We start from the raw sequence: 21,879 nt of genomic DNA on the forward strand, positions 1-21,879 counted from the left end.
TAGCTATGAACTACGGTTAGTGCAACCAAAATGATTTATGGCATTGCTTTGGTGTGTATATGTAAGTATAGTGTAAAGAGCAGTTATGCATATATAATCATGTATACACGCATGCAAAGGTTATACACATAGGACAGCTGTAGATAAAATCCAGAGTTACAGTGATTGCTGCGGGCCAAAACTACAAATATATTCAAAAAGGACCATGAAAATCAAGGCAGGATAGGTTCATTGACAGTTACTGAACAAGAGGGTCTGTGTTTTTGTTTCAGGAAGTCTTCTACTACTGCTTGCCAGAGCTGGGAGGATGTATACCAGGTGAAGGACAACTCTGTACTTATCCCAGGCTTATGTTTTTCTCTGAGATCTTTTGCTGGCTGCTCTTAGAAACAGGATACTGGTCTAGACAGCCTGTGGTGTGACCTACGGTGGCTGTTTTAACTTCTTTCTTTATATCTCTAGGCATGTTTGGGTAAATATCTACAACTTTTCCCTTGGTTTCCTCTATCTTCTTTTTTTTTTTTTTAAATTGCAGTATTCATTAAGTGTTTAATTTTACTAGGGTCACATGAAGCAAAAGTTTCTTTTAATGCAACAGCGATTTAGAACATGCCTGTTGCTTGCTTGCTCACTGAAGGAAGATGAAGCACAAATTGTCTCTCCATGATTTTAAATGTCCTACCCACAGTTCCTTACCCCGGATGATCTACAGCAGAAATAACCCAGGCAACTGATTTGGCTTAAATGTCCTCAACAAAATCTGACATTTCTACTTTCTTTCTCATGTGTATCAGCTTTACTGTAAGAAGAGACAGCCAGTGAGGAGCTTAACTGAAATTGTCCAGACTCTAAAGTGCAGGTTGATTTGATCAACATCCCCTCACTGCCAGATTTCGGCATGAAAGTTCACTGCAAATTGCTTAGACCCTCCTTGACACCATTTTACATATCACCAACTTGATGAGCAGTTTTACCTGGTACAGGCTGGCAAGGTGGTGTTTAGTTTTGATCAGAAAGGGCTGGTTGACCCCTGGATGATCCACGTCATGAGCCGCAGCAGCTAGCAGTCCGAGCATGATGTCCGACGGGGTGAGGAAGTTGGCAAGCTGAATCACACACATTAATCACAAGAACATGAACAGTAAACACTTTTTTTTTCTTTTGGCAAATAAAGGAATCGGCTAACATCATGGCGTTGCTCAGTTTTGTAGGACAGTAGACAAATGTCAAATATAAAATAAATTTTGTGAGCGATGTTTTTAAGGTGACTATTGAACAAACATCTATAAAGATATGAGACTACATACTCATATTTTATTACAATTTGTACTTCTTATCTCTTTATCATTTATGGCAATATAAGGATTGTTGTTATAGAAGTGCTTACGCTTAGTCTAAAAGATTCAGTTTTAAAAAGCAAATACGTATACTAGCAGGTTGGCATACCTTAGCATACATGATAAGGGCTCTGTCTCACACAGTATCTAGTAATACCAACAATATATCAGGCTTCATGTTTTCTAGCACAGCACTGTGCTGTAAAATCCAGAGTTTATAAACTTTCAAAATTTCAAACTTGACTGTTAGATATCTCAGTTCAAATACAGGTATTTTATTAGAGAACATAATTTACCTTTCTAACTTCAGACATCCAAATTTGAAAACCTGCCCAGGTTTTTTTCTACTATGCAGCTTATCATTCAGAAGCAAATTTCGTTATCGTTGGGGAAAAAAAATTGAAGTCTTAGCATTTGCAGTTTCTGAGTGTGAGGCAGTTATTACCAGCCTGATGAGTCTGTACAGAGTACAGGTCTACGAGCTGAAAGAAGCATCCTGTGATGAGAAATGAAGAGCAGTATGGTACACATTCTGGATATTGGCTCTCTTCTGCACTTTTTGACAGCAGGGACTTGCAGATCTTGCAGGAGATGGAAATACAGGAAAGCTGGGGCCTGCTCCTGTCCTCACCATTACTATATTCTGGTCTAACAATTTGCTAATTCTAGCAGAACTTCCCTTCATTGAAGTCAAGCCAGGAAAGATTAGCTATATTCTTACACTGTGGCTCAGCATCACAGTGCCTTCCAGTGACACATAAAGCAACGTCACACCCTCACGTTGTGAGGGCTTGCTGCAGCAGTCAAAAGCTGCTGTTCACTCGTGCAGAGGACACCCTTGCAACGGACCCAGTCAAAGGGGTCTTGACCCAGTTGACCCAGTCAACGCCTTCCCCTCTTCTGCTGGTGTGCTGCCAAATCTGGTATTTTGAAGTATCGATGTGAGGGGCTTATGCCCTGAAGGGACGGAGGCATGGGCATGCGCTGCCGTCTACTGGATTTGCTGGGAGGACTGCAGCCACTCCCAGATGGCTGGTACACATGGTCACGGTAAAACTTACTGGAACTCATATGACAGTATTTTGATATGTCGCCTGCGTGATGACAAGTGACTCCAGTAGCTTGTTTAAAATGTCTGTGATCTGTAGTTGGCTCTGCTACTGCCTCGCTGCTGACTTCAAGTACGCAATCATTTTCCACTATCTAAAAATTATTTTTTGGGTTTTTTTTTTCAATCATGGGAAAAAAAATTTGAGAATTATCTGAAAGCAACATCAGTGTGAAAGGTTGTCATTACCTTGGGCTCCCTCAGATAGCAGTGCATAGCTTGTGTGACATCAGCAGCATGGACAGCATTGTGGTACGGGTTGTGGCTATGGTAATCTTCTTGAACCATAACTGGGAACCAAAACAGAAAATAAAGATTCTTTTGTCTCTGAATGCCATGGCCACAACTGGGAACTGGATTTAAAATACAATTTGAGGTTTTACAGTCAGTTGCCTAAGGAGTTTCTTCAAATATCTGTAGCTTACTTAGACTGGTGCTCTTACTGGGATACCTTTAGAGAAAAAATGCATGAAAGGATTTGTGAGGCCCAAGGGGATATACTGGGTCTAGTTCATAAATCAACTCTTTCTTGCCTTAGTGAAGGCTCTCATTCAGGAGCAAAATAAATACGGAAGAGAGGCAAATTTATCCACAACGGAGTGTTATTTACGTTGCTGTCATAGGGGAGTAACGTCATTAAGGCAGTACCATCTATTTTACAGCGGCAGGGGGTGAGGCCCTGATACCCTGCCATCATTTGTTATCTGAGTGACTAGTAATGGTCAAAGGCACTCCTACATCCTCCAGATGTAGCATTAAGGGGTACTCGGAGCAAAATCTTCTGTGATAATTTTAGTCACGTCTATGCGTCCATTTTAAAATACCAGTCCCTCTTGTGTTAGTGTGCAGTGCTGGAACTGGTCCAGCTGGAAGACTGAGCGACAACCTTTTAACTCTCAGCTTTCGCTTGCACAGAAAATCACCGAGGTGCGTGCTTCACGCTCATCTGTTCCTTGTAGCAGTGCCTGCACCATTAGGTGGTCTCGGGGCAACACCACCATGTGAACAGTGGGAGTTGCATGTGATCTTGCCCAAAGCACTCTCCTAGACACTACCAAATTAATCAAACAGAAAGGTAACGGGCAAATTTCCCATGGCACTCGTCTCCAGCATGGGGAACGCCAAAGAAAGTCCTAGCCTTCAGTTTGTTTCCAGCTCCACAAGCATTTGAAGTTCCAGTGGGTAATCCTTTAAACCCTGAATACCGCTAGCTCTAATTATCCGAGCGTCCACTTCAGGGCTGCCCACAGGAGTCAGAAACGGCAGGCAGATTTTGTCTGTCTCCACACCGGAGGAAGGCTTTCCAGAGGCGACAATTACGCAGTCTTAAGGAAGAGACCTTGCCTTTGAAACTCCGTCTGACAGCCTAACAAACCGGCATTCAGCTGCATTCAAAACATGATGTAAAAAGTAATTGATTTTGGCCAATTGCTTCTTTTGGTTCGCTGACAGCATGGGGCTAATATTTCTGTTGGCAGTAACAGCAGCAGGGGCTTTCATCAACACTATTCAGTGCAGACAGCTTGATATAATTTGTTAAATTTTGCACATAAGCTTTTAACTGCCCTGGGTCTCAGTGGTCTATTAGTCACTAAAATAATGACACTGCACCACAATTGTACTGTGCATGGGTAGGTTCTGCAACGTCTGTCTGTCTGTGTGGGCCTACTCGGCTGGCCACATCTCTGCATGGCATACTTGTTTTTCAGTCACCACTGCAATTGTGGTACTGGGATGCTTCAGCCCAATGCAGAGCCTTTTGAAGTCCCTCCACTGACTTAATGGGTACTGAACCAAGTACCTGAGTGCCTGTAAATTGTATGCTAATACTACCACAGAAATGTTTTACTGAAATATTTGCAACAACCTCATGATTTTACATAGATATGCAGACCAAGCCGGTGCTGCCTTTGATGCCCTGCTTAAGCCGCAAACTGCATTTAAAGATGGCTTTGAGGTGAGCACTTACCGAAAAACCTGTGTAATGTAACCATATCTAACTGGAAATGGTGAATAAGTCCATGCACATTGAAGAGGTGACAAAGCAGTGTTACGAGACTGTTTCCTAAAAGCAGAAAGGAACAACTCTTAGATTCCCTTAACATGTGGTTACAAACCAAGCAAGATTAAAAATCTTTGTAATTTCCTGACTATTAGTCAGCTCCTATCACCTTAGCTCCTATCCTATGAGCTTAGATGACACTTACATACTCAAAAGTGGCTTACATAAATTACTCTTGTATATAATCAAGATTTGATGTTACGGCTGTACCAGTGGGGTGCCATTCTTGTGTCTAGATGCCATAAAGTCATGTTTGCTGTTTCACCATGACACAGAAGGCGAACTGACACAGTTTTAACTGGAAATCTTTTGATAGGCTTGTTTGAGAATCATATCATCTTCATAATCCAGGTCTACCTCCAGAAATGACAGAAAGGAGAATGGCTTTTCTGCCACTTCGGTTTGCCATACCATACTAATTAATTAATTACTGAGAAACCAGCAGTTTGTAATTAAATTTTTTCTTTTACACATGGCTGTACAAACATGTAATGAACCCCCATACCTAGCTCAGCTACAATTGCATCTCATTATGATAATGCAGACAGGAAAAAATGAGTTGCAGCATGTATGGTCTCAAGTCCCATGGTAATGTTACGCTGGTCTTACTGTGAATCTAATACTGGGAACACTGGCAAAATTGAGCCTAACTAGTATTATACGATCAACTATACCCACAGACAGTATTTTAAAAAGTTTGCACTGCATAATTCAGCAGCAATATTTCCAGACAAGTTAGGAAAAAAACCCCAAACCAACCAACCCATACAACGTATAAACAATGTTTGAAGGGAGTCTTATTTAATGTAACTCAGGAAAGAAAATAAATACATGTACGGAGAGGACATGGAAACTTATTTGGCCCTGACTACTGAGCAGGGGTGCAGAAAGGTAATTTAGAAGAATTATGCTTTTGCTTCTCTTGCCATTTGCAGTCCTTTCCACTCTTCACTGCCAGTCACTCAGCTGAATTACCCTCTAAACCAACTTTTTTCAACACCTTCTGCCCCAGCCAAACTTAATTAGGTTGGGGGTGAGGGATGAGGGATCTCATTCCTATGAGCAATACAGAAAGGAGAAAGGTGTGATCATGACCCTCTTCAGCAGTTGCCTGATCAAGAGGTATTGCCTAGACATTAGTGTGTGTGTGTGTGGTGTTACAGGCATATATTTAGACAAAACGTTTCACAGATTTTTACTGTCTTAACGAATTTCCTAATTTTTGCTGCTGAACAGAAGCAAGGGTCTCTTCAGTTAAAGGTATTTCACGTTGATAAAAATCGACTGATTATGGAGGTCTGGACTTATCAACCAAGGTATCTAATAGGTATATTTAAAGTACCTTTGGAATTTCCCAGGTAAAGGAAACTGAAACACGTCCTTGAAAAGGTGACCATAACAATTGTAGGAGATTAGATTAATATAAAAACACACTTTAAACATTATCCGACAGTTGTGAACGTTCTGGGAAAAGTCTGAAAATGTTCAAGGATATGATTTTAAGATAAGTTAACTGTGTTCGATTTCTCTTCAGTAATCTAAACTGGAAACGTTTAGCAATTACTTAAATAGGGATTTTAGAATAGTCATATATGAGAGATACTAAAATAAAAACTTTTAAAAAATTACTTACCATTTGTCAAGCGGTCAAACAAGAAAATGTCAAAATCCCACATTCCCACTTTGGATAGCATATGCTAGAAAAAAACAAATATGGAAAGGCAAATGACTGGTATGTCAAACTGTAAAGCAGATTTAAATTATTATTCCGCATTAATCAATCACAGGACTGGTCGCTGCAGCTTTAAAGTTTTGTTTGGGAAAGCTATAGAGATACATTTGTAATATCAGACATCAGGAACCAAATTTAGCTATACTGCATAAAATATCACTTGCACTTTTAACTGAGGAGGTTTTGAACTTGACAAAATACCTTCTAAATGGAGCTCAAAACATGGAATAATATAAAACAAAATATTATGAAAATATTCCCTTTTACTGCACAACTTTTTTATTGTTCTTTCATGTCCCAAAATCAATTCAGTACAAATTCTCATAGGTTTTTATTACAGTAAAACACAATCTTAGCTCTCATGGTGAATATGAATTACATTTTGCTAAACAAAGCAGTACACAGGAATAGCTTTTATAAACTTAGATACAGTGCTGCTGTGAAGCCCACTGAGCCACGCAGAAGAATCCATCATTACCACCATATACAGTGTTTTTACAGCTACCTCAGTTCAGCCAAGAGACTGAGTCTGGACTAACTGTATGACCTGCAAAGGCATATGTGTGAAGGAAATGTGCGTTCACTCTCATCGCCTAGTCTATATTCAAACCAGTTCTGGATCCTTAATTACTTTCTAACACCTGGCACGTAATCTCTTGCAGAGAACAAAAATTGCCTAGGCACATAATCCCGATACCATCAGTTGTGCAAGTTTTCTTAGAAAGTATCATTCAAAGCAAGTAGAAGAGCTGCAAAGTAAGCGAATTATATTTTGATTATTGTGAAGTTCTTTGCAGTAAATGTTCCCTGCTTCCTAGCCTTTGCCGTTACAGAGAGCTATTGCGGGTTGCCTAATAGCTGCTCCATACCAGCTGAGAGACAGCTGTCTTTTTTCAAGCGGATGAACTAAATCCTCTGTCGAGGCTGCACTTACTTAAATCAGTAACTCAGCCAGGGACCCTTCATCCTTTAATAAACCCAGATTATAATTTCAGTTGACAGAATCTGAAAATGTTGAATAGATTTAGACATTTTCTTGTTGCTTTGAGACTAAACCTTTAAAGCTGCAATGATAAAAGAGGAACGGACAGTCTGTTTGCTGTGAGGCAGGCAAGTAACGTGCGTCATTTAAGAAAGATCAGCAATACATTTGTTTATCTGAACACTGAAACAAAACTGACACCCCCTGGAATATTATTAAAAGAAAGGGCGTTCTGGAGACCCATCTTACCCTTGCTTGCCCAAGGTAGTCCTCATCCAGTAGGTACAGAGAGGCTTGTGGTACAATTCCACGCAGTAACCGGGATGCATGGAAATACCTCTGGAAACTTAACAGTCTTTTCACTTTTTTCTTGGTGCCAATTTCCCCTGAGAGTGTAGTATCTGTGAAAAGCAATCAGTACAGAAACCACGAAACCCAAGATGAAGGATGAAATTCTCAATTATTTAATGAGAGAAATACCAAAACTTTAAAACAGTGATGCAAAAATGATAAAGTTCATGCTTCTTGCCAATCCACATGAAGGAGCAGTATTCAAATCCCTATACTTCAGCATAATATATTTATTTATTTCAGAAAGGAAATATGTTCCAGTAAAAAGAGTACTAATGGAGGGCTTGGAAGATCCGCGTTCAGTACACTGCCTGCCACAGACTTTAATGTGATCCAGACTAAGTTGCTGGGGCGGGTGATACATCATCTGGCTGTAGATGTCTAGAGGGAGCCTGAATGAGTAGGCAGAGTTAAGTACGAGAAAGCTGCTCTTCCTCTTCTCTGCCTCTGCTTCTACCTATACAACTGAAAACAGTATTACCTTGCTACCTCACAGGAGCGTCACTGGAATGCATTAACATTGCGTAGCACTAGCATACAAGGTGATCTTGGGTATAAAACCAAAAAAGTGACACCAAAAGAGACCAAATACAGATTTCAAAATACAGTTGGAAAGCACTAATGTATGACCTTTCACTTTTGGAAAATGACAGAAAAGAGAGAAGGAAGTAAGAAAAGGTTAATAATCCTACTGCATTGTCTGCTGTCCTTCCTACGTATTAGGGCAAATTATAAATGAAGAAAATGTTTTAGTTCTACAATTAGGAAAGCAAGGGTATTCAGGCAATACATCCATTTCTGGTTACACAACAGAGTATGTTCTTTTCACTCAGTACCAGGATAATTCTAATTCCCTAATGCTGTATTAGGAGATTTTCATATAGGGCTAAATGTGACAGAAAAACCAAGGCAGTTTTTATACAGTGATTAAATCAGTAATTACAGTAATTAAATTACCTTATTGTTAGTAAGAATAATATGCAGGCTTCCTAAAATGATAATGACTTAGGTAATTTCATCTGAACTTTTAGCAGAACCTCATGTGCAGTTGTGATGTTTTCATTTTGCAGTCTGGCATAAGTCTTGGAAAAAGGGAGGACAGAAACTGGACAGTTGTTTGAAGGTAGTGAGATTCAACACAGTTTTATTCGTAAGAGGAACCTTGTAAGAAACCCAAGATTAAGCACTGCTTTTAGAGAACAGTAATGATTGCTTGAGATAAGAAGCTGCATAGCAATTCACTGGATTTCAGGTTTAAATAAGAGCTCAGGAAAAACATCCATGGACTGAAGATGACTCTCTCTACTCTGCTATTTCTTTTTATGCAAAAATGCTAGCGTTTGTTCTGCTGTGAAATTAAAATATGACTTTGTATGCTGTTTTTATGAATATTATTATCTGAGGAGTTTTTCAGAGAAGTTATTAAGGTGTTTTCGGATCATAAGTGGTTCAGTATTTGATTTCTCCAACAGCAGATGTATGAGAACCTTCTGTAGCAAGTTTATTCCTTAAGTAATCCAACAGCTATTGATTGACACAAAGTCAGTAAGAACAAAAAAAATACATACTTACATAGTGAGTATCAATAATTAATATATTTTCTTAGACCTTAGAGTATGTCTCACACTTCTCATGGGCAGCCCAAAGACCCCACCGAGTTTTAATAATATACAAGCAGAAAATAATTTTATTGCAACTTGACAAACCATGTGTTTTCAAGAATGCAAGCAGTAACAATGTCACTACTGTACGAGCCTTAAGGTTAGATTTTCATTTATGATGTGCCAGCACCTGCCTTAATTCTCTCACACATTTTAAAAGCTGGAACAATTTCATGGCCCGTTGAAGGAGTGACTAACGTAGGTGCTAACAGTTACCCAGTGACAGCGACATGTGGAGGAACTGGTAGACTTGTTTTCTCATTTCTTTTCATTTATATAGTGCTGCTAAGAAGTGGCTGGCATTCGGTTTAGTTCCTGAATAACAACACACTCTTAAAATTAATTCACTTTTTAAACTTGTGTCAGCTGTTTCTCAACTTTCCTAATTCCATCTTTGCCCCCAGACTGTCACTGCTTTCAGGTAACAAGTTTAAATGTTAATGTATGGAAAACTTCCCTTTCGTACATTAAAAATGAGTAGTTGCTCCAACTAATTTTTATCTAAGTTAATATCTGTTTTTTCAGTTAAAGACAGATGACTGAAATTACCACCTATGTTCCCCTAAACTGTCTTTAAAACTCACATGTAGAGTTGCTGTGGATGATCTGAAGGTGAAGGTTTGGCCTGAGTCCCAACAAGCAGCTGTATGTTGGATTATCAAGAAGTGTTTGTTTTATCCTTTGGATTACCAGATTATTTCAGTAGCACAAATAATACTTACCAAACCACAAACACATCAGGTTGAAATAAATAATTTCTTTTTGTGAAACGTATTTTCTGCACTGAACCATCAAACTTGTTGCCACTGCTTTGTCACATTGCTCTGTACGGTTGTCACGGGTCTCAACTGAAATTTAATCATCGGCAGACAGTGCCTCTGAAACATGACTTGCTGCTTCAGATGAGCACTGCATTACAATATATTATGCAAAAAAGATTACCCACAATAATCTGTTGCCCTGTATTTTCATTCATAAGGGCAGGAGTTCATAATACTGATAAAGAACGGTAGGAAATGTATTTTCAAAACTGGGCTCTTGACAGAACAGCCTGAATCCCGCACTGCAGTCAATCAACATGCAACTCTGGATATCATGTTAAAATCATATCCTTTAGGCCATTTCAGTAATAATTGATTTGTCCATGAATCATGGGACTTGTCAGATGATTGCTATGATCCTAACAGATTCCTACGCCATCCGGAATAATGTACCTTATTATGATGTTGTCTTGCATAAAACTGGACTAAGACTATGCCCCTCTCCAAGCACAACACACCCCAGACTTTTATAATCTCATCAGCATTTTCTCTTTCCCCTACCAAGATCAGTGTCAAACAAAAAAGAAAAGCACGGCCATATGAAATTGAGAGGAAAAGGACACCTAAAAAAGAAGAGCAAAAAGCGAAGCAGCTGAAAGTCGATGCTGAAATTCTGCCCTCAGCTCAGCAGTCGTACCTGAGCCTCCCAGCAGTGAAGAACCATTCCTAGCTATGGGACCCACCAGCTGACACAAAACCAAGATGCAGTTTTAAGATGAAATTAAACGTTTATGTGAATGACTTACAGTAATACCCTGAACATACCACTTCTTTATTGACAATTGTAAATTTCAATTTAAGTTGTGAAGACAAAATTTCAATGATGACACCTGATGTAAGTCATATAATGACTCTGAAACATCAAGAGTTATTGATAGCTATTGCTAATTAGGTTAAATTGAATTACAAGTAAATGAATCAAAAATATCATTGCAGATATCACTGAACTTCAATCGTGGAACTACGGGTACTAGAACATATGCTATATTATCTAGTTAAAGAACACAAGCTGCAAGGCTCACATGGGAAGGATTTAGTAATTATGTGCAATTTGGAAATGAATGTGAAAGATGAACAAGAATGTCTTTTGTTTATACCCATAAAACTTCCCTTGAGAACTGTGTTTATCTTTAATCATTGTGGCAACTTCTGAATGTTTTCTTTACCTAAAAAAAGCATCATCTGTATCTCTTAAAAGATGCATATTCTCATGGCCTGTGTAGTTACTGCCTAGCACAGTGGTTGGAGAATCCCTTCTTTGTATAGTGAACAAAGTTACTGTATGAATTACACATACACATATTGTATGCATTACATACATATTTACAGAAGCGCCCATATAAGCATTCCTCACAGCTTAACTTCTGCCTTGAAAAACACAGGCGGCCTGAGCTCACAGCGTATCTCCTGACGTGCTTCAGCTGGCAGCAAAAGTAGTTGCATTTTTCCTTGGGTAATTTGATAGCCACATCACGTATACACACTATCGGGCCATGGATGATGTCTGGATACTGCACATGGCCCTCAAGAGGTTAATAAGCTACAGGAATCAATGGTTGCCTTCTCTCTCCTAACAAAGTTCCTCCAGTTACACAGATCTGCTTGCCCTAATGTGATCTATGGCCCACTACACCCCAACCTCTGTTATTTCAGGAAAAGAGGTTTCCTGCACTAGGAACTGCTACCAGTTTTCTTTCAGATTTCTTTCACATTGCTGCACTAAGTGTGTGCCCACAGGCAGCGTGAACATAAAAATGACAGAGGTTATGTTAACAATGGTTGAGTTAACATCCAGAAACGATCACATAAATCAAATTTGGACAAGGATATACTTAACTCGGCACCAGACATTCATTACGTTGTTATTGTTCTTTCAAAGTAAACAAACTTGGTTATGCATTCAAATAAGGCCTGTGAGTTTTCCTTCACAGTATTGCCTTTTTTTATTTTATTGCACCTCAGCGTACAATAAAAACAGGTCACTCAGCAGCACGAGTGGATAACAGGCTTATTAATTTTCAAAAGCCAACTGATTAAGAAACAGAAAATGTTTTTCCTCTTCTTTCCAAAAGGATGCAGAATAAACCCAGCCTATGTAAATCAGGTCATCAAGCACTTGCCTTTGACTCATATGGTTTATAATACCCTTTCCCCTCTTCTGAGGATGCAAAGACATTCTGTATTCAGCCACTGCTCTACCACGGTATGCCTGAAGAGTCAGGCAGGACTGGTAGAAAAGTGCTGGCATAGCTGGAAGAGAAGGCAAGAGGATCAGACCAGCAATTTACCATCCAGACAGTTTGCAAACAGTGAGGACTCTGGGAAACAATTTGTTTCTGGTCCTATATGTTACGGAGGCAATTTCCTGCACTGGTTCCCGGTTTGACAGCTGATTAGAATGCTTTTATTTGAGAGCTCAAGAGAGATGTAATTGACTTATGAGGAATAATCAGTGTTTGTCCATTTTTTTGTGTGTCAAACCATGCCAGGCATTTAGATCACCTTTACTGAAGTCTTGTTTGGCATACTCATTGCATGACTTGGTTGCTAAATTTTTCTTATAAGGAGGAGTGCATAGCACTGATAGAAAAAAAATTGCTGTGCCTTCTTAATACCTTCTTACATTATGGATCTATCATATTATCCAAAAAACAACAGCAGCACGAGTAGGGATAGCTGAACTGGCACAGGTAATCTAAAAATCAATTCTAAACTCAACATTTCAAATTTGAATTTTGGAGAAAGCACTGGTAAACTAGAAGACAGACAGATAACCTCTTCTCTCTGCACTGTCTAGGCTTTCTCATTACCCTGCACCCTGCAGTTCAAAAATCCTTTGGAAAGGAAACATTGCAGTTTTTGAAGAAAGGCCTGAGAATATGCACAAATCCTCAGAAACCTGAGTAAAAGAATTGTTGCCTGAAAGCTTTGAGTCTAGTGTAGAGGGACCAAGAAGTTCAGAAGAATATCCCAGTTGTATTTCTCAAACGTCTGCAGCTGGTGTGAGAAACTAACAGGTTTGATAAAAAATAGTAAGATTGTGCCAATACCAATCTTACCATCTGAATATATATTGGTCACCGTAGCTAAAACAACAGAGATGAACACCTTGCACTATATAATATCTACAGTGTTGTACGGAAATCTTGTAAATGTAGAAATCCTCATGAGACCTCCTCAAACTACATGAGAATCCAAAAAAGTTGTTACAAACATTTTGTTTTCACTTGCTTTCTCTAATGTATTAAAAAAGTATTTGTTCCTTGACTTTTGAAAAAATTAAACTTCAGAGGTCAAGTGCTTTCTGTTAGCTGCCATTGTTCACATGGGTTACAACAGTACTATTTCTCTCTGAGTGGGTAAACATATTTTTTCAATTAGGAAGAGGCTGTGAGAAAGAGAGGAGGACTCTGGGCACATCAGAGAAAGAAGAAAATTACAAGTAGTAAAACAAAAGATCTTTCAAATTTTCCACTTTGAGTCAAGATTCCATTCTTCAACCACCTGCACAAGTGCACAAAATGAATACAGAGCCCTGTTTACAGAAGAGGTGCTTGTATGCTGCTTTGGCTAATGTAGTTAATGAAATGTGAGAGGTTCTGGGACACCAACTTTCTAGGTCACCTTGCTACAGGGTTTCCTCTTTGAACATCACACTTGAGGTGTGATCAGTTTTCAAATCATGAAGTTCCTGCACAGTTGTTAGTATCTTGAAGAACACTAGTCATGCAGTTTCCCCCCCATCCCAAAACACATTCCTTTTGATACCGTTTGAAAGAGACTACAGAACTTGAGAACTATGCAGATTATCCCACTCATACACCGAATTATCCCATTACACCAAGTTTTGGAGAAACTAGGGTTTCAAAGGCCAGTTAGGTAACAGAACGTTAGCCTTAATAACAGGAAGAGGACTAGATTAAATCCAAATTTACGATTAATTTAGATGTGTTTCTTTTCACAATTTGCAGCCTTTATTGGGGTCATCAATCATCTTTATGCAAACAAATATCTTGGCATCTTTTATTAAGCCTCCTGCAAGTCCTTAGGAAACGGCATGTTGTGTTCATGTTATCATTTCAATATGAACCCTCACTTTGCCACTTCAATCTTCGTACAGTAGCACAGTCAGGACCTTTTTTTCCTAAAACTGCAAATGTTCTATAGCTGGTTATAGTTTCTCCAACAGGAAATGGTACATCCCCTCCCCCTTTATTCCCCTTGAGAAAAAGCAACATAACCTGTAATAACAGCAAACCCAACTTTCATTTATCATCTTAATGATCCCTTCTCCTTGTTCTTTCTTTTCCTCTGGCCATTTGGAAAGTATCCTCAGTGTTATCTTCAGTACACCCTTTCCCTTTTCTAATCAGGGAAAAGAAGGTGGGGTGGCAGAATGGGTCACGCATCATTTGGAAACTTTTAAAGGGACATTCTCAGTTGAACCGAATCCCAAATCTGTATTAAAAAAATAAGTTACAAACCTGTATAATCAGGTCAGTGTTCACTAAGACTTTGTGTGTGCAACACATGTAGTTTTTTGTTTGCTCTGCTTGCTCTCATGAGTTCTCCTGAACCGTTCATAACCCAAACTGCCGCATTTTGTTAGCATATGAGGGCACATGCATCTATCAGTTTTACATTATGGCTTTCATTTTCTACAGATGTAGTGTAACAGCTAAACAAGGAGCATGAATGTCAGGAAGTAGAATATACTTTTCAATCTACATTGTTATTAAATTTTGCAGACAACAACTCTTAAAAAAACACTTAAAAATGCAAACAACACCCTGAACCAAAAAAAAATTGCTGTTATTTGATGAAAAGGGGGAACCAGACTGACTTCCAATGACAGGAAGAATTTTTTAATATAGTGAAGTGTTACTAGAAAACAGGACAATCTTTGTGCTGAAACATTTTTAAGAGAATCCCAATTACTTTTCCTTGAATAGGAAACTGAAAGCAAGGCCATAGGCTGACTTCAGTTCTGGAAATGTTCTTCCCATTCAAACCAGACACAAGCTAACCAGATTAAGAAGTCCGTGTGCCTTCAGGATGTTGATGAGTATCTTTTGGATGTGCTTATCCATGAGGAACTAAGGGAGGTATTATGTAGAAATGATGCAGACCTCGTAAGATCTCTCCCATTCTAATTTAATAACCATCTGGAACTTTGGACTCATCTCCACAGGCTGGGTTGGGATCTGAGTAATCCAATCAGCCCTTGAAACTTCCTCACAAGACTTTTAGTGTCCTAATTTAACCTGGGTCAGAAATATCTAAAAAGGCATCTCTCACTCCCACTTCTTTTTCTAGCCAAAGGCAACAAAGCAAGACAGTTAACCAAACTCTTTTTAACCTCACTCATTTGGGTTCAGGTTACTTGATGGTTCAGTTTTGGGTTGGTGGCTGTGGTTAAGTTTTATTTTCCCCGGAGATGGGCCCTACCTGAAAGCCCTGGAGTCGTTCAAAATCCAAAACCAAAAATGAATGTAAATTTTGCAAATGGACCCTTCTGTAGACAGGCAGAAACCACAGATTCAAACATCCACAGACTTGGGTTCTTTGAGATGGAGACTTTTTCATGAGTTCGTATCTTCCCTTACTAACCCTGACAACACTTTTCATTTCTGTAGTACCTAATTCATCACATGCCTGCAAAGCAACACTTTGTTCGCAAACAAATTGAAAACCAAAGGATTTTGCTTGACTCAGATCAGAGAGCAAGTCAAGGACAGAGACTGAGTAGTACCTAAGATCACTGTTTATCACCATCTGGTACTAAAAGTACATCATCTATACTAACTTAATTTGCTAAGCTAAGCTTAAAGCAGGTGGGGTTCTTTTGGACTCAACTTCTGCCTGCATGACAATACCAAGATCCTATGTAATACACAGATATACCTTTGGCCTGTCTAGAGACATGTTTTGACCTTTTAGAAATTCTCAGATCCCACTCTATGTTCCTGTTGTGCAAGGTGGAAGGAAACAGACATCTCTTTGGGTAATGCTGTTTTGGTACAGAGACTCCACTTTGCATATTACATGCTTTCCTTTCCCTCATTATCCCTCCTAGATCAATATATAGAGAAGTAAATTCAATCAGACACTGTGGATGGCTTACTGAAAACAAGTGGGTGAAGATAATGAAAGCAATGGTATGACTGATACAGTGACAAAGTGTCCCTAATGGAGAATTTTCAGGAAAACTTAAAAATGCAAGCAGAAACACTTGTTATTATATTCCTCCATGATAGGCATATTTAAATATAGCCAATTAGAGGCTAATAATTTTGTCATTTGGAGGCAAAAATTCAATCCAGAGAAAAGCTTAGCATAAACAAGATGGGAAATGGAGAACCACTGTTTAAGTCTTAAGAATGTCCTTGTCTTCTGACTTAAAGCTGAACAAGCAAATTTGTAAATAAAAAGTTACTCATCTCAGATGTAAACTATGTTATTTTGGTACTCAATTTCATCGGGCAATAAAACAAAGTATCTAATATAACTGGAGCAGGGTGAGGTCTCCTTGGTTGTTGCTGCTTGCCTACCTATAATTCTAGATTTGTCACAAGGAATTCCCTCAAACCTTTGGTTAATGCAATGAAGAAATGTACCATCACAGTCACCAGCACAACTCATCATGGAATAATGAAATCTGTTTTAATCAATGCACATTAGTCACTGGAGGGATCTGGTTCAATGACTCACTGAGCAACTTTGTCAATCAGAGAACTAAATTATTGCTGCCTTACCCTACGGTCCTTTATTTCTCAGATGCAAACTATGCTTTGCTTAAAGGAAAATTGGATCAAGTTAATTTTCACTGCAGAAGTGTTTCAAACTCTAAATTATTACACTGCACATACTCAGGTTAACTCCTTTTCTGTCCTGTGAACACAAAAGGTTCATTTAATTCACAGAAATGCAGAAGTGCCAATAAACTGCCACCATTAATTTCAACCTGCGTGAGGTTCAGTTACAAGCTAGAGCTACTGAGTTCAGAGTCAAACTTTCCTAAAATTTGTGAGGTTTGGTTTGGAATCAATCTTACATCGTTTATACATTATATTCAGCTGCTTGATGGCACCTAGAAATTGCCTATCCCATCCCATTACTCCTTCTGGAAAATAAGTTTATAATGCTAAGTCTTTTTTCTTCTGCTGCTCCCATTTCAAGGAATGCCTTGTTTGCATGAAGACAAAATCCTCTCCCCATTTTCCTGTAAACCTATAGGGCTGTGCAAAACTTGTATATTTTAGTTTAGGAGTTTGTAAAGTCTGAATATTTGTTCATAAGCACCCTAGTGAACGTGAAGCCTCAAGTCTGCCATGTCCAACTTATTTTTTTCAGGGCTATATCTGCGGCCATCCGGAGCAGGTCATCCCCTTGCCTTATTACGGCAGGATGGAAAAAGGGATGGTTGGCTTGCCTCCTGGGGGGTCTTCACACAGGGCTGGCTAACAAGTATCGTCTGCCGCAGCTTCCCTGGGGAGAGGAGCTGCTACGTAGCTTCCCCTCAAGCTTCTGGATGGACACTGTCAACGCAAGTGAGTATCTGGTTGGTCATGCAGGTCTCCACAAGTTGCAGGGACTGACTCAAGAGGCTGAGGCAAACATACGCTCCTCGCAAAGCAGAACCGAGGAGTTCTTGGTGACACAGGGATATTTTACATTCAGTTTTCTATTCCAGAGTCATCTTAAGAGGCCCAAAACCCACCAGTGCAACTATGCCTCAAGGGAAGCTTGCGATGAAGCAGAGAAAAGACAGGAAGATGCTAAAGCTTTGCATCTCCTCTAGGCAGGATCCTGCAAAATCCTGACAGCCTGGCACTGACAAGGTGAAATAACACTCACTACGTTTTTATATATTGCAGAGAGGCACCGGAGGAACGTGTAGATGGCATCACAGACGTTAGTTCAAACAGCAAGAAGCCAACATTAATCCAGTTGGCTTTGATTAGGGCTACAGAAGATCCCATTTTCAGAGTGCAGGAAGTTTTCCTATCCAAAAAGACTTAATGGTGTCTTAAATTACACAGCGACTTTACTGCAGGACTCCAGAAAAAACAAAAGATATGGTCTACTTGGTGTTAACCCTTAATAGCCATAGGAGGGAAAAATCCACTAGTTTGACCGAATCTGTAAGTATGTTAAAAAAGTTACATTTAAGTAATCTTTAGTCTGACATTAAATAGCAATGCCCTGAATTTTTTTTAAATGTCAATTTTCAAAATTAATGTCAACTCTGTTCAAGAATGAGCTTCAGTGTTTTCCCTTACTTTAAAACAAGGGTGGTACTGTTATTTGGAATAGTATTTCAGATGGTAGAGGGAACTATCACTATTTAAGCTCAGTTTGTCTGAATTAGTGAGAAGCAGGACTAATGTTTATGATGCATTTCTTTATAACTTCTGAGGATATTTACCATAAAATTTTCTCTGCCTCTCTCCCTCCCTTACTGTAACAGCTTTCAGTATACAGTTGCTGCCTGTCAGTTATTGCCCCCAAACAAAGGTAACAAGGTACCAAAATTTTACTGCAATTATTAGGCAGGTTTCAAAAAAGTTTGCAGTTTACCTGTAGGACACCAAGTGAGCCAGGCCCAGTGCACTTGCCATCTACAAAATTCGTAGTCAAATGCCTAGATATCTCACTTAATTTTGCACTGAAAAATTAAGCCAACACCACTCCCTAGGCAGAAAGCAGTAAATACATAAAAAACTGAAAACAATGGGAAATACAAAATCAGGATCACTCCTTTTCCTTAGCCAGAGATCATGATCAGCCGTAGTGACTTCTTTCAGATTAAGGAAAAGCAGTAAAAAGAAAGATTAAGTCAGAAGTCCCCAGGACAGAGAGCGCAGGAACATAAAACCCCCACATGCCCCACCTCTGTGGGACCAGAGGTGCATGCAGAGAGAGGCATCGCTTTTAAGTTCAGCAGTGACAGGAGAGGGGTTATGCGGCGTGCCCTGCTCCTTGTAAGATCAAAGGCTGAGCAGTCACCGGTACATCTCTCGCCGTGGACCTCTCCATAGACAGCCCACGGACAGTACCTGCACTTCCTAGCAGCTGGCAGGATCTGAAGGATGGCAGGATTCATCTACAGGGGATAAAAGTGAAAGCCCTATTGCCCAGAAAAAAGAGCTGAAAAGTTTTTGGTGTCTTTAACCAGGAAAGCACATATGATGAGAATTTTAAATAATGTGTATGTATTAAAAATAAAAAGGAAATAATTAATTTAGTCACATTCAAATGTGAATATATATTGACTTCTACTTCATGAATGAAAAGAAGTGTTTTATTTTCTCTCAGTCTTTATACGGGCATCAACAGTAATACTTCCAGCTAGCTTAAACCAGATTTTTCTTCACATTTTTCATTGGCAAGCCAGGACTAAATTATCCTCAGAGCTCTGCCCAACCAGTACGTTATTCCCTTTGCCCTGGGAAAACTGCTGGACCCGTCTTACCCCTTATGTCTTTCTACCTCAGCCACAGCAAGCACTCCGACGGACTTACGACCTAGAAAATACCTTTTGTCAGCAAGACTGAAAGCAATCACTTTGCCAGGCGGCAGAAACTCTGCCAGCTTGGGCGAATGCAGCTGCTCAGAGCCCCAGTCCTCCCCTTCCTATTCCTATTCCTATTCCTAAGAGAGGCTTCCTAAAGCCTCTCTCTTCTCCTGACTCCCAGCCAGACCTCACCCTTTGCGGCCGGCCTTCTTCCCCCGCTCCCTGCCACCTACCTCCCTTCCCCTTCTCCTGGCACTCGGGAAAGCAGTTACAAAAAAAGAGATGTGAAACTTCGGTTTGATAATTGCTTTTTAATGAAAAGCATCATCGCTAGAAGCTTAAAAGTGTCATCACTAAACTAGCTGCCGGAGTTTCAGTCCGTTTGATGAAGACAGTGAATTAGCTTTTGTTTCAAACATTACATGGAGTAGTCTGTGCAGTGCAAGGACACATCGGGATCTGCCTGCATCTCAACACCGGAGTTAACACAGCATCCAGACTGAATGCTACAGGGCCCAAGACTAAGAGTTCTCTGTTTTTTTGCTGTATTTTATTTTTTATATACCGGCTAATGGGTCTGCATCAGTATAGAGAATCCATCAGGTGAAAAAAACCCCCAGGATCTTGATTTTTTTTTTTTTCTTTTAGATTTGCCCTCCTTTATTTACAACAGTGGCAAAATAACTTCAATCAAAATGAGGTTAAGATTATTTTTAACAGATGTTCACTGCTGGCCTGACCCAAAATCCATTGACGTCAATGAGAAGACTCCATGGGGCTTTGGATTGGGTTCTAATTGTTGGAAAAATTAATGTTATTGTAAACCACTGGTCAGTGCTGTCACATGCTCCCCTTCTGTGCCAATTCTATATGACCGGATAACAGTATCACATAAATCTGTTCCAACTGTTGGCTAAGAGGCTAAAGGACACAGAGGTTTATCTTTTTAATTCTGAAGCACCCCTTGTCTTCCCCCCAGCACACCCCATGGCACAACTGTATTTACTTGACAGACTCAGCATTATGGACAGTATTCATACAATCAAAACATTTCACAGTCAAACACTGGGTAGGAATAATAGAATTATTAATGCTGACTGTATGAAGACAGCTGAACTACAGATATGTATGAAATGAGATACTTTGGTTCGTATACTTTCAATACAGATTTTTTTTTTTTCTTCCCCAAATACAGACCTGAAGGAAAGGTTGCACTTACTGTTAAGAAGACGGAAGTCTATAAACGGGTAGGAGCCACGGCGCTCGGAGAGAACCCCTGTCTGACCTCTCACCCGTGCATCTCCTGCAAAACACAAAATCCCCAGAGATGTTAGAAGGGGCAGCTGCCTTTCTCTGCTGTTTACATCTAGATCTATTTTCTATTCAAAGTGATGACGTTATGCTCTTCCAGTGGGAAAACTAAGGTCCAAAAAATCATCTCCCATGACATCCCTGGGTAATTGGGTAAAGCAGTACAGCTGATCTTATCAGAACAAAGGCACAACCCCCCCCCATGTTTATTCTATTGAACAGCTTCTCACTCAGTAAGTAGACTCTCACTGCTTCAGGAGTAGTGTAGAGGTCCAGTTTCTTTGCCCAGACAAGACCAGTTAGATTCTGTCATCACACACAAAGGTCTCAACCTTGGACTAGGCTCACAGTCCAACAGACCTCCAAAGCTGTGGGACTGGTCTCAAAATGATGAGTTGATGAAAAAAACACCCAAACAAAATATGAAGATTTTAAAAATTTTTTTGTTTGTTTGTTTGCTTGGTTTTGTTTTACTTACTGCTCTTTGAGCATTCTAGAAAATGTCAGCCTTCTCCTCAAACCCCGAAGCTGCTTTATTTAAGCAAAACCTGATGTTCTCAGATAAGAGCTTTATGATGTAAATTTAAATATCATAAAGTGACAGCACAATACTAAGAATTCGTATCGCTGTGTACTTCACATTGATTAATACCTGACTTACCATGTAACATTGATGAAACAGACAAAATTAATTTAAGAAGAAAAATGCTACTCGGGATGAATAAGAGTTACAAAACCACACTAAGCAGATAGGAAGCAGTGGGAAGCAGATGTCATTTTTACACTTCCATAGCTTTAAGTATCTTGTACTGTAATTTCATAATTTCTTTATAGGCAAATAACAAGACCAAAACATTAAAAAATCTTAAATAAGATGACATTTGGAGATTTTAGAGGTTCAGGTTAGAGTACTGGAGTTCTTCACAGTACCAGTTCTTCCTCTACAGAAACACAGGCCATAAGGCTGAAAGCATACCCACTGCACTTCCTCAGACAA

At 39.5% G+C, this 21,879-nt stretch overlaps 2 protein-coding genes across 2 annotated transcripts in view; one reads left to right on the plus strand and one right to left on the minus strand.

Moving 5' to 3' along the window:
• Window positions 1-21,879, plus strand: part of MTFR2 (mitochondrial fission regulator 2) — a 486,796-nt gene that overhangs the window by 45,144 nt on the left and 419,773 nt on the right. The gene's annotated exons all lie outside the window — the stretch shown is intronic.
• The window catches only part of PDE7B (phosphodiesterase 7B), an 81,871-nt gene that overhangs the window by 14,574 nt on the left and 45,418 nt on the right, over window positions 1-21,879 (minus strand). Inside the window, exons 2-7 of the mRNA XM_075707389.1 lie at window positions 20,791-20,874; window positions 7,471-7,622; window positions 6,141-6,204; window positions 4,415-4,510; window positions 2,635-2,735; window positions 975-1,106 (exon numbers count right to left, since the gene is read on the minus strand). Coding sequence (XP_075563504.1) covers window positions 975-1,106; window positions 2,635-2,735; window positions 4,415-4,510; window positions 6,141-6,204; window positions 7,471-7,622; window positions 20,791-20,874 — 629 coding nt within the window. The remainder of the gene's footprint in view (window positions 1-974; window positions 1,107-2,634; window positions 2,736-4,414; window positions 4,511-6,140; window positions 6,205-7,470; window positions 7,623-20,790; window positions 20,875-21,879) is intronic.

The sequence above is a fragment of the Pelecanus crispus genome, chromosome 3, assembly GCF_030463565.1.
Source record: "Pelecanus crispus isolate bPelCri1 chromosome 3, bPelCri1.pri, whole genome shotgun sequence".
Classification (NCBI taxonomy): Eukaryota; Metazoa; Chordata; class Aves; order Pelecaniformes; family Pelecanidae; genus Pelecanus; species Pelecanus crispus.